Here is a 12,273-nt window from a genome sequence, read left to right as displayed (position 1 = left end):
ATTAGCAAAACTGAAGAATGTACTGAAAGATGGTTATAGGCACTGTTTTCGCACATTTGCTTGCTTAAATAATTTTACTGGATTACTACAAGTAGGCGTAAGTTTCATTTCTAGGGTTAAAATTTAAGCAGTATATTGCACCTGAAAAAAAAATTAAAAAAGGAACGTATGGAAGAAAAACAAGAGGAATGAGTTTTTCTCATAAAAAAAGAAATAATTTTAAAATTATTTTAATTCTTCAGTATTTTTTTTCAGCTTAAAAAGGATTAAGAGATCTCAACTCAAAACACTTGATTTGTGGCGCAAGACCTAGGTCTTTACAGCTGTCGAAATAGAAAAAGAGTCCAGGTGTGCAACACAATACACAGAATACAAGCTGCAGATCTGTAGCTTGCTGGTCTGAAAGAACTGGGATGGACGATCAGATAGTTACAGTGCCACCTAATGAAAAAAACTGTATATTTATTGCGCGCAAAAAAGTTGCGCTCTCATTCGGATTCATTGCCCCAAAATCTTACCTCAACTGCACAAATCATGATTTCAAACATCTTCTTAGACCTCTATCAACTACTCTTGTAGTTGACATATGCAAAAAGAGTATTGGACCAAATTATTTTGCCACTCAAAATAGTCGATCGCGAATTGTTTTTTCTCGATAGTCTCAATTTCAGGCCCAGGAGAACTTGAATTACAACTGTCATAAGGAAAGTTTTGTTGTGAAAAAAGTAAAAGAATATGTTAGGAACACACGGTTAGTAATATTTTTAGATGACAGTTTAAAAACATGGAGAAATAAATCGAGAAACAGCGCACTTTTTTGTGCGCAACAAATATACACTTTTTTCAGTGGGTGGTTCAGTAGCTCTCCAGTCTGTCAATTTATTTTTTTTTCGGAGAGCAGCAGTTCTGCATTTAACAGAATACCTGAGTTGTCCAAACGGGAATTTTGTAGATTAAGAATACCAAATACCAACATACATGTAGTTGGTACGAAAAGTAGCATAACCCTTCAATGAATTGCCGATGACTGTTTTCTTTACATTTGCCTTTGTATCTGATATCAAAAATCCCCGACGTACTTAATGATTTAATTATGCTAAATAGATGACTCCATGTTAATGATACTCAATGTTAAGCCCAAACTTATGTCATATATTTTGTCATAGCGAAACGTGTTGTCTTTCAAATTAAATATGCATATAATTGAGTTGTTGGTTGAAGGTCATCTTCGGTGAAACGTTGAAATGTAAACAAGTATATACTTAAAAATAAATCAATTTCATTCATTTTTTTTAAGGCTCTACAAGAACCGCTGCTAAACGTCATCGAAGTGTCAAATCCGACGAATGGTCACACTAATAGCGTGAAAACATGTCTAAGCCCTGCAGTTATGAAAACGGGAGCTGATAAGGTTGTCATATGTCATTCATTTGGATGGAAATTAATGTTTACCTGTAATGTATCCATTGTAATCAATTAATAACATGATTTATGTACAGATACATGTAATATCTGAATCTAATTTTTAAAAATCTGTTTTAATGATTTAAAGAACAACATCCCGAACTTTAGAAAATAAAAGAAAGTCATAAAATTATTCGAACACTCCTGGAAAGTTCTGCTCGTCTCTTGTCTACACTTTTTACAGACATCATTATCCGAGATAAAGAGAATCAAAACCAAGAATGTTATATCTATCCTACTCTATTATCATCTTAAATCAAAGCAGAATGAAAAATTTATGCTGTCATATTAAAGTTTTCCTGGCAAACACTACAAAATTTATTCCTCTGTGCTGACAAAGTGAAAACTCCTTTCTTTTGAATAATTGGTTTCTGTGATTTATTCAAGTACCTCACGTTATAAAGTATATATCAAGTTTTTAAAAACTTTATAATCAACTACAGCCAACTTAATCAGGCTTTTAAAAAATGGGATCGAGAAGTTAATATAAAAAACGATAATGATAATAATAGTCAAGTAGACTCTGAAATAAGGAAACGGCGCATCCAAGTCGTTAAGACGGGCATTCTGACATCCGGCAAACAATCAAACATCCAAATTTAATTGTCTTCGGCTAAAATTAACAAGATAGCACGATGTTATAATCTTAAAATTTGTCAATTATCCTTTGAGACGCGATTATCCGGGTGTTTTCATACTCGGGATCTAACAGTTTGTGCGTAGTGATTGAGAGTTTGATGTTTCAGGTGCCACCTCGATTTGACGTTAGAGTTATAGTGTACCAATATACGTGTCTTGCTGGTTTTTGCCTCTGGTATATAAATATACATGTGTTCAATATTCCGTCAATCAAGGTTTTGTGAGAGAGATAAGTAGTTCTCCTGTGGCTCATTATATTGATTAACTTGGACATGCATCTCTAAGGTAAGATTATGAATTTAATAGAGCAAATATAAAGGACTTGGATCAATTAATGTACAAAATGGACTTACGTTTGTTATTTTCGAAATCTAAACCATCCATGATTTCATTTGAATTACTTTTAATGCACAAAAGCAAAAAACAGAAATAAGAGGTCTTACATGAACATGTACATGTAATTTATTTTTAGCAGAATAAAAAAAAATGTATGCATGTATACGTTGAAATATTTTTATCTGATAAAAAATTTAGATGTAAAGACTATTTTGAAATTGACAAATATTGCGATTGGCGTCGTAAAGATTTTCTATTCTGTTAGCGCATTTTCGTTGTTAGGGAGTCGGGTCCATAAAGTTAATGATACAATAAGCCTCATCTTTTGAGTCATTAACTTTAACGTGTCGCTGTTGTTTCATCTGTAAGAGGCACTTTATTATTCCCGATAAACCAAACAAAATGTTAGAAAATAATATGGAAAAAGATTAATTCATTTGGCATAACATAACTTAATAAATATCTGCAAGTATTAGTCACCTTGCAGAAATTTTGTCGATGACAAACTGTGTTTATGAACATTATCTTTGATTGAATTTTTTTTTTAGAAAAAAAAAAGAAATTTGGAAAAGGGCTCTTCATACATTGATTAACCCATTGAAACAGTTCGTAGTTTTAAATACTAGTAAACCAAAACGAAAAAAAAAAACATTTTTCGATATCTCCCCAACCCTTTTTTTTTTTTATTTGAGGGCATGATGATTTAATATGATAGATACAATTGCTGCACCTTGAGAAATATCCTTTTTTATCTTAGATTACGTCTTATCAGATGGACTCTGTTTCTATAAACTTCGCTGTCCTCTTAAGAGCTGTTTGTATATACAAACGGAAGCGTTATCGTTCCCAGAGAGTAGTGTTTTATATACACTTAGAGTAAACTCATTCCTTTCAGTTGTGGAACTGGATTAGGTGATAAATTGTTTCGACAATGCTTAAGATAGCAGAAGACTTGCGGTGCGAAATTAACTGAGCTTTTCACTTTTTTGCCTCCTTCTTTTTTTCCCTCCTATTTCAAATGGTTGACCTTTTGTTCGATACTTTTGGCGGAATACACCTTTTCTAGCAGATGTAAAGAGCATTGCGGTTAATTTGTGCCAGCTCATCTTATAAGGCGACAAAGTGCCAAGGGGATAACAATGCGTAAAGGGATTAGAGCACCTCGTAGTGTCCCCCCGTCCCGACATTTGTCCTATTTGACGGTCACTTCGCAGATCATTATCTTTCTATTTTTTAAATCCTCTATTTCGCCCCCTGAGCATATAATTGAGAGGACAGTCCCGGCATATACGGTCTTACATCATTACAGATGTACGTAATTAGATGTCGAATGTAAATTCCATTATTTTGAAATGCTTTCATTTCAGTTGAAATCGATTTTGTTTTATAAATTTCATTATCAATGCCATTAATTAAACAAACTGTACCCAAGGAATGGCAAATATATAGATTTATCTTGCTTGCTTTGAACAATGTACATACCGGTATATATTAAGTATGTATATAGAAAACGCAGTGATTTCTCATGACAAATTGGCATTGAAATAATTAACAAGTTATGCCACATTAATAAAAAAAAATTCATTCACAAATTTTGCAAGTCCATACATTTCCTACATTACAATAAAATAATTATAATTAACACATGATTTTCCGATGTAATATATCTTTGATGAAGCATGTAATGAGCGAATTATTCCTTCTGGAGAAGTTATTAAGGTGTTGAAGGGAGGAGGGGAAATCGCTGAAATCTGGCAATAATTCTAAACTGTCTAACATTGGTGTATACATCTACAAAGCAACAAAAATTAACTATACTGATATATAGCCATGTCTGTCGACCGAGTGTCATTCAACGCTTGTTTGAAGCTGGCGTAAAATTGATCTATTTTAGCGTCTTTGGCTTAATAAGCAAAAGAGAGGATTGATAATTTTATTTTCTTAATTTCTCATGTCATGCAAGGAATGTTTCTACGGGTCTTTGGTCTCATGCAGTTTTGTAGGCAAGAAAAAACTCCCTTAGAAACAGCTGTTGTTTTCATAAATCATTAAAAAAGGTACAATCACTGTCGGTTACCTTTTCCAAGTTTGAAGTTGTAATCTTACAAAATGTCAGTGGCGATTAGTGGTGGGTGTTTAACTGACCGATCACGTGGGGCAGCTCGCGTGAATGATCAGTACTTTTTTCCCCGTCGCGGATATTTACGATATTTCACGTCAAGTTGCTTTTCATACTTGAGTTCGAGAGCTTTTTGAAAGTACGCAACCAATTCTTAAAACTCGGTCTGTAACTGAGAAATGTGTGTGTTTATTTTTCACAGTTGACAAGTTGGTGACATGCATTCAAAGCATCTTAATTAGCTGTTGCGACTAGACCTCATTCTACAAAAGTGTTACAGTGCTTTAGTTGCCCAGTTTGATCATTCAATAGAATAGGATGGAATTTCTAAGTAGAAAAGGAAGCTTATTTTTAATAGGTAAGTATATTGTTTCAATAAATTTTATTTAATAGCCTTTATTGATTACATAACAATATGTACTTTGTTTTAAATTATTTGTGTGGTAAAATATTTATTTAGGTGTGATCATATAAATTATTTTAACTTTTAACGTTAAACAAAATAAAAGTTCAAATATTTTCTTTCTGTTTTTAATAATACACTTTTACACTGTTACAACCTTTTAATATGTTATAATTCGCTAAAATATAAAATATTCAATAATGTCGGTTAGTGGGTTTGCTGAACTATTAGCTCTATTTTTGTATGAATAAACAAGTATAAAATAATGTTAAATAATAAAGTAAAATATTTAAATAATGCAAAGAAATTTTCAAAAAAGGGCCACGGATTCTAAGATGTTGCTCTATTGGAATTCTTTTGATATGTGAACAATATATTTCATTTCAACGCATTTCTGCCCCAGTGTGATTGCTATTTTTTCCCCTTATCAACATTTCAACATCTTTGTTTTTATAGGAGAGAGAAATTGGCTGAGTGTAAATAAACGTCTACAAATTTAAAAATACTATAATCTAACACAGAGTGAAGAATACTTCAAGCTTTAGTGATGTTTTCGCAGTCGTTTTATTTTAGTTAAATAATTTAAGTGTACTTTTCGTTTCGTATCGCATGTTTGAAATATGACATGTTGTTATTAGCATTTCTTCTGGAATGTTTCTAAAAAGATAAATATTGTTTTAGTTCGATATCTTTGAAAGGTCTATCAGTTCCCGAGCGCAGGTTGTTAGTGTATATACTTTGCAACTCTTAAATAAAGCTTTGTTGTGGTAATCATATTTAGGAAGTAAATTACTTTCATCACTATACTAGTATTAAGGAAGGAAAAATGGTACCGGGTAAACAGTAAAAATCATCAAAGCACAAACCCAATACACACGCGCTCTTCAGTATACAAATATATAAAAAGACAGACGTTTTTCAATTAAATTTTTGTCATAAACAAATAATGAAATTGTGGTAAATGTCAAATAAAAAAATGTGATAGCTTCAAAGAATCTTCCTAATTGTAAAACTTTTAAATTAAAATTTAAATGAGGTTTCTTTATGACTTTAAACTCCGTGGTAGAAAAATCAATTTGCAGGGAGGCGTCGTGTCAGTTGCCATGTATCGCTTTAAAAAATGAGAAGAAATTCACTCATAATCTTTTTTATCTACTTTATATGTTCCAGATTGGCTATTAACTTCCACTTTAATAATGTCAGGGGCCTGTCTTCAGGTCGGAAAGGACAGAGGTTCGTGAAACTCTAATTCATCATTTTGTTTTACTTCAATCAAGCTAAAACGTTGTTATCTTTATTTGTTTATTAATTCAAAGTAACTTGCTTCTTCAGATGCTTGAACACACAGATTTACATGTACTAAGTAGACCACACACCCTGAAGTCAGAACTCCTATAATAAAATCATCAGAATATAATTTATCGTAATTGATATTGTTGATTTTGCTTCATCAAATAAATTCATACTTTAAACTTGTATCTGTTATCAATATTAGGCACGAGGGTCCAGAACTTAATGTAAAACAGTAATACAAGTAATTTTTATTCTTATTAAAAGATATCCATAGTTCTTTAATAGTATGCTTTTTGAATTTTCAGGAACAACGTCATGTTTTCAAAATCACGAAACAGTCAAATTTTCTGTGGAGAAAGGAGATTACGGATATGTGACGTCATACGAATATCCTGATAACTACACCTCGGACTTTTACCTCGGGCATTCTTGTAACGTCGAGATCAGAGGCTGTAGCACCTGCAGAGTAAAGGTCACGCTAATTGATGTAAACTTCCCACCTTGTCCAGCTGTCCAGAAATCCAAACATAGAAACTTGTGTATTCCTGGGTAAAAATCAGTTTGTTCTGCAGAAATCTCTAACGTCTATAATTATATAATAACAGTGATGCCTATTTTGATTTGTATATTAGTACATGTCCATGCAAGTCCAAAATTAGCATCCAATAGGAAAATTGATTTGGTATAACAATTATCAATATATCGAACAAATATAATGAAATTTCCAGAGTTTCCTATCGAAGATTAAATTACATGTAGCTCACGTCGAATCTGAAAGTCGCAAATTGGCAAATTAATTGACTTCGAAATGACATCTTTTAATGAATACATGTATTACCAATGTTCGTTCCACACACTTGTATCTCTTAGTCGTTTTTTTTTTTTAGTTGTGACCATCTTCAGATCCATGAAGTTGATCAGCCTTATCACACAAAAAATCTCCAGAATTACCATAGCGACGAAAACGAGGCTGAGTACATTTCTATATCCTCCAACGTCAAAATACGTCACTGTATCTCCAACGGAACCGGAATAACCGGCAAACGCTTCCGGGTCAAATACGAGGTAACTGGTACGTAGACAAAATATTTTTGCAGTTACTAGTATTTTATTTTAAATGCAGTACTGTAGTGTATCAATTAATATATCGGCTTAACTAGAAACTATTTTGCTCAGAAGGGGACACGTTTTGAAATTCCTGTTTCCAATTTATCGTATTTGCAATAAACAATAAGTTTATTTAGTTCTTTGATGATTTATGGGACTGTTACGCACAAAATATTATAAAAATTATGCACATTGTTTTTGAGATAGTGTAGTAAGTTTAAAAGAGGTTATGGTATATAATGAATCTGATTTTTTAAAATGAATTTCAAATTGGTTGTACCTTTTCCGTGGAAAATTTAACCAGACTATCCCTAATTTATGAAATTTGATACATTATACAGAAAAAGTCGAACAAATCAGGGGAACGGTTTCCTCCACGATGTTTGGTGGTGACAAGGGAGAAATATCATCCCCAAACTTTCCAGACCGATATGCCCTCAACGGCGAAACGTTTACATATATAATAACCAACCTGGACCCGTATGGCAGAATCCGGATGATATTTGATGATTGGGATTTGGCGTCCGTCAGTACATTACAGGTATGTTCGCCATATAAAGCTGTGTTCTAAAAATTACACTTGAATGCCGGATGTAGCATTCAAAGAAAAAGGTAGGAGGTAGCATGCAATTGACCAGATTCTGCCGCAAGGTGGAAACACCATCAAAGCCAACCCGCTCCTTGTACCGCAGTTTGCAGACGTCAGTTATAAAGGTACTTTGGTAATACACTAAATGACAGGTAATCTGGGTTAATGCACGTGCCAGCAGGAGGTTAGCTTCAACAAGAGTTGTGCTGACTATGGTTAATTGGTAGGAATGGATTATTAGGACCGTGTACTCTAATCTTCACTGTCACATCCAAAGCTGATAATATTCTGCTTTTGACGATATTAAGAAGTGTCTTTGAAATTCATGTGATTTTTTTTTTCTTTGAGAGATTGCATAATTGAGTGTAAAATTCATCAAAAGTGGAAATAATTTCAAATCCTCCAAGCCATTTCATTTATCTGTAGGAGATTTGATTTTTTATGATATTTATGCAGAATTGTCTGCAATTCCTATAGAAAAGTGGCACTGTACATAGTTAAAATATAAATGTTCCTTTATATTAAAACAACGCATATATTTTATGGCTTTTATATTCTGATTTGAATTATATATATCTTCCACAGTTTTATGTATTTGTGTCACATTTTACTTACTAGAATATTCAATTAAACATAACTTCGCCTTTAGACATTAAGTTTATATCCACCAACAATAAATTTTCCTGGGTATCTAAGCAATGTATGTCACGAAATTGCAATAAACTTCCATAATTACGGAGAATTTCATTCATAATCCCCGTAATAATCGTATCTAAGGATAACATTAGATGGCAGCCAAAAGCTTAAAAAGAAGACATCTTTTTGTTATATCGCACCTTGTCCCTTGAGGTTAGATGCGAATATTTTAGTAATTTTACACCTGAAATAATGTCTAAAAACTGCTGATTTTCCTTTTTGTTTAGGTTTATGATGGTCCACGCACAACTTCACCATCAAAGGTTTATACCCGGCATGAGCGACCGGTGCTGGTTTCCAAATCGAGCACAATTATCCTCGTTTTTAACACCGGAAGTTCCAGTCATCGGTGCTGCCACCCAGTGGGGTGGAAGGCTAGCTATCAGTTTGTTTCCAGTAGTCAATGGAACACGATGCCAAGTACAAGTGCGTGAAAGTAAAAAGACGAAATGTGAATGCAGTTAAGGTTCTCTACCCCCGAAAATGTGGAATATTTTAAATTTTCAATAAGACAAACGTCTTGTCATATTTTAAATTTTTAAATTCTAAAGCTTATTTCTACTACCTCAATCCTTCTCCCTATTATTTCTGTAAAATCCTTAATTTAAATGTAAAGTTCATATTAATGAATCAGGGAATGGTTACCTTTCTGGTCCGAAAAAAGTTCATGTTATGGATAGCAAATTTTCATTTTTGAACATTATTTTGAGAAATACACAAACTAATGAACTGAAAACTTTCTGACAGATTGTAGCAAAATTATGGAATATAAATCAGGAGGTGTTATTAATCTGGATTACCTGACCCCACGTTTACCCGGCATGTTTGACTGCATCTGGATCATCAGAAAACCAGCCAAGAAAAATCCAGATGGCATCCTTTTAAGATTAACGGAAATCGTATTTGGTCAAGGTAATTTTTCTGAATTTCAATTCATTCAGTTCACATGTATTTCATTATCAAACTAATTGTGTATTTACTTTAATGTGTTTCGCCGGTTTCTACATGTAAATAAGCATATCTGAGTTAATTTCGATTTGTTTTGTTATATTAAGGATGGGCAGAGTATCCTGGCAATAGTTTAGAGATTATAAGTGGCACAACATCTAGGGGTGAATTACTGGGCAGATATTCCGCCACGAATATGACCATTGGTCATTGGTTCAGTCCAGGTTCCAGTGTGTACATAAGACTGCGGGGGGCATTGTCAGCCGAAGACCAACTGAACTTCATTTATACAGCTGTGGATAATATAACAGAGGGTATGTTGTTTAAATTTATTTCAATAACAAATAAAATTGATATAGAGATGAATCACAGATTTTTTTTAATTTTTTAAGGCTTAATAATTCTAGTTTTATTGTTCCTTACTATGAAGATTAAATGTGTTTTTACAGCAGTCAGATTCTTGTGAAAAATGTAACCTTTTTCAAGCGAAGAAACACAAAGAAAGCGAGTGATATGTGCAAAGTAGGATGGGTATCGCCAAAAATTTCGTATCGCAATAAATCACGATTTTTCCCCACAATATCACGATAATATCATGATATTTTCAAAAGCAGTATTTACAATGATTTTATATGAAAAGTCTTTATTTTTCTAAATTATCTGCTAGAAAAACAACATTTTACTTTCTTGAAATTTTTATGTATATAAAATCAGTAATGTTTGGACGGTAAGATGCCGTTCTTTTCACTTTTTACAACATTTTTTACACTTTCTGTAATTGTAATTTGAAAGATTGAACAAATAAATGAATAATTTCTGGATTTTGTAATATGTACCTAAAGACCGGTATTTAGATCTCCGTATCACAATACGTATCACACAACAAAAAATCGCGATATACCGGTATACCGATAAAATCTCACATCCCTAGTGCAAAGCACTGCCACATATTGACTTCTCGAGTGAGTTCACATTTTTTTTCATATTGTATGTTTTTTAATCAAATTGTAGCCGGGTGTCCTAGACGTGGTGACTATTTGTGTAAAAATCTGTGGTGTATCGATAAGTCCCTGAGATGCGATTCTGTTGATCACTGTGGAGATAATTCAGACGAAAGTCCTGACAAAATGTGTCAATACGAAGGTAAAATATATTCATCTTTTAAATTTATTTGCTGAGAATGTTATTTTAGCCCATCGTCTCAAGCCACGGTTCGGAGTCCGCATATAGCTCTCTCCTATACAGAGTGGGAGAGGATCGTACATTTTGATCGTGGTTTGCGACGATGATTTTAGCCTTTTCATTCTTTTAAAATAAAATAATGCAACAGTCTAGTATATTCTTATGTTCTTTTTTTATGTCTTGCTTAAAATTTAATCTGAATATTTTCTATGCTTCAGAAATATGGAAACTAGGAATAAGGTGGAAACTTTCAGGTAACAAGTCATTATATATTTGATTGGTGATATTATAGTGATGTTGGTTTAATTCACCTCCGTTTTACATTTTAAATATACTTGGTGTAGCCTTCCTATAAAAGTTATGCAATTATAAGAGTATTAAATCATTTTCTTCTGTCTTTTCACTTGATTCACTCATATCTTATAAATTCTGAGCAATCTATACTCAAATAAAATGCCAGATTTAATTTCTCTTAGATTCATCCACAAATGATCCATGCGCGGGAAATTTTAAATGTGGCGGGAACAAATATGATTGCTTGCCAATGTCACGTGTTTGTGACAGAATCAGTGACTGTTATGACGACTCAGATGAAAAGTGGTGTGGTAAGATTACAATACTACCTTATTTCATAAAAGAGTGTATACATCATTCTTTATTTTTTCCTGCATTGATAACTTAGATTTTTGTAATATATATGATTTGAGTGGTAACTTTTACCTCAAATATTTAAAGTCTCAAAAAAAAAAAAAAAAAAAAAAACTTGAGAGCATTTTCAATTTTTCTTGCAGTGAATATTTGAATTTGAATTTTGATTCTTAAATTTAGTTTATTTAATTTTTACAGCTTACCATTCTAAACAAATCAATGATGAAAGTTCCTCAACTTCTTCAAGTTACGTTGCTAACACAATGACAATTACCGTTGGACTTCTTATTTTATATTTCTTTGTCACGTGACCAGTAAAAAACTAACAGTTTGATCTCATTCGATGGTGAGCCGGGACCAGAAAGGTACATTCCAAGATAGTCGGTGCAATTGGAGTTCCTGAAATAGACTTGCTCTGAGTGTTTCTGATATGAAAGTTCATCCAAGTCTATATTATTGAGAGGGAAACAAAATGTGAAGATTGGCTTTCAAGTGAATAAAATACGTGTACAAAATGTCCATTATTTGTATAATGATAAGTTAAACTAAGAGGAAAATGAAAAGTTTCATTATGAAATTCTTTCTAGTTCAATAAATGATTCTTATTACAATTTTTTTTCAATTCAAAATTTGATGGCTTTTCTTTTAATTTTGAAGATTTTTTCGTTTAGTTTGGTCCGCGCAAAAGAACAATAAAAAGAATATGAGTGTGGTTCCAAACAGTGAAACTTAACATGCTAACAATGTAGGCCTGTTATTTTTGTTATTTATAGGCTTCAATAAGTAAACGATCCTTACATGTATAATTATGATAAAAATTACAATAAAAATATAATTAAGGTTGACATA

The 12,273-nt window shown here is 32.6% G+C and overlaps 1 protein-coding gene across 1 annotated transcript; it reads left to right on the top strand.

Moving 5' to 3' along the window:
* Nucleotides 1-4,592: 4,592 nt before the first annotated feature.
* On the top strand, nt 4,593-11,968 carry LOC134253492 (uncharacterized). Its single transcript, XM_062736020.1, has 12 exons — nt 4,593-4,916; nt 6,132-6,194; nt 6,560-6,803; nt 7,142-7,326; nt 7,703-7,902; nt 8,874-9,072; nt 9,394-9,558; nt 9,702-9,908; nt 10,606-10,737; nt 10,995-11,030; nt 11,253-11,381; nt 11,623-11,968. Exons 1-12 carry the CDS (start codon nt 4,877-4,879, stop codon nt 11,733-11,735), a joined length of 1,713 nt encoding a protein of 570 aa, XP_062592004.1. The 5' UTR covers nt 4,593-4,876; the 3' UTR covers nt 11,736-11,968.
* Nucleotides 11,969-12,273: the final 305 nt, after the last annotated feature.

The sequence above is a fragment of the Saccostrea cucullata genome, unplaced genomic scaffold, assembly GCF_032062105.1.
Source record: "Saccostrea cucullata isolate Sc308-1 unplaced genomic scaffold, CSIRO_AGI_Scuc_v1 ctg1385, whole genome shotgun sequence".
NCBI lineage: Eukaryota > Metazoa > Mollusca > Bivalvia > Ostreida > Ostreidae > Saccostrea > Saccostrea cuccullata.
The sequence above is the reverse complement of the archived record's forward strand: the minus strand, read 5'-3'. Positions and strand labels throughout refer to the sequence as shown.

Coding starts and splice junctions, on each gene's coding strand:
- LOC134253492 (XM_062736020.1), top strand. CDS start 4,877: ATGGAATTTCTAAGTAGAAAAGGAAGCTTATTTTTAATAG. Junction 10,738..10,994: donor CAAAATGTGTCAATACGAAG/GTAAAATATATT, acceptor TCTATGCTTCAG/AAATATGGAAACTAGGAATA. Junction 11,382..11,622: donor CTCAGATGAAAAGTGGTGTG/GTAAGATTACAA, acceptor TAATTTTTACAG/CTTACCATTCTAAACAAATC.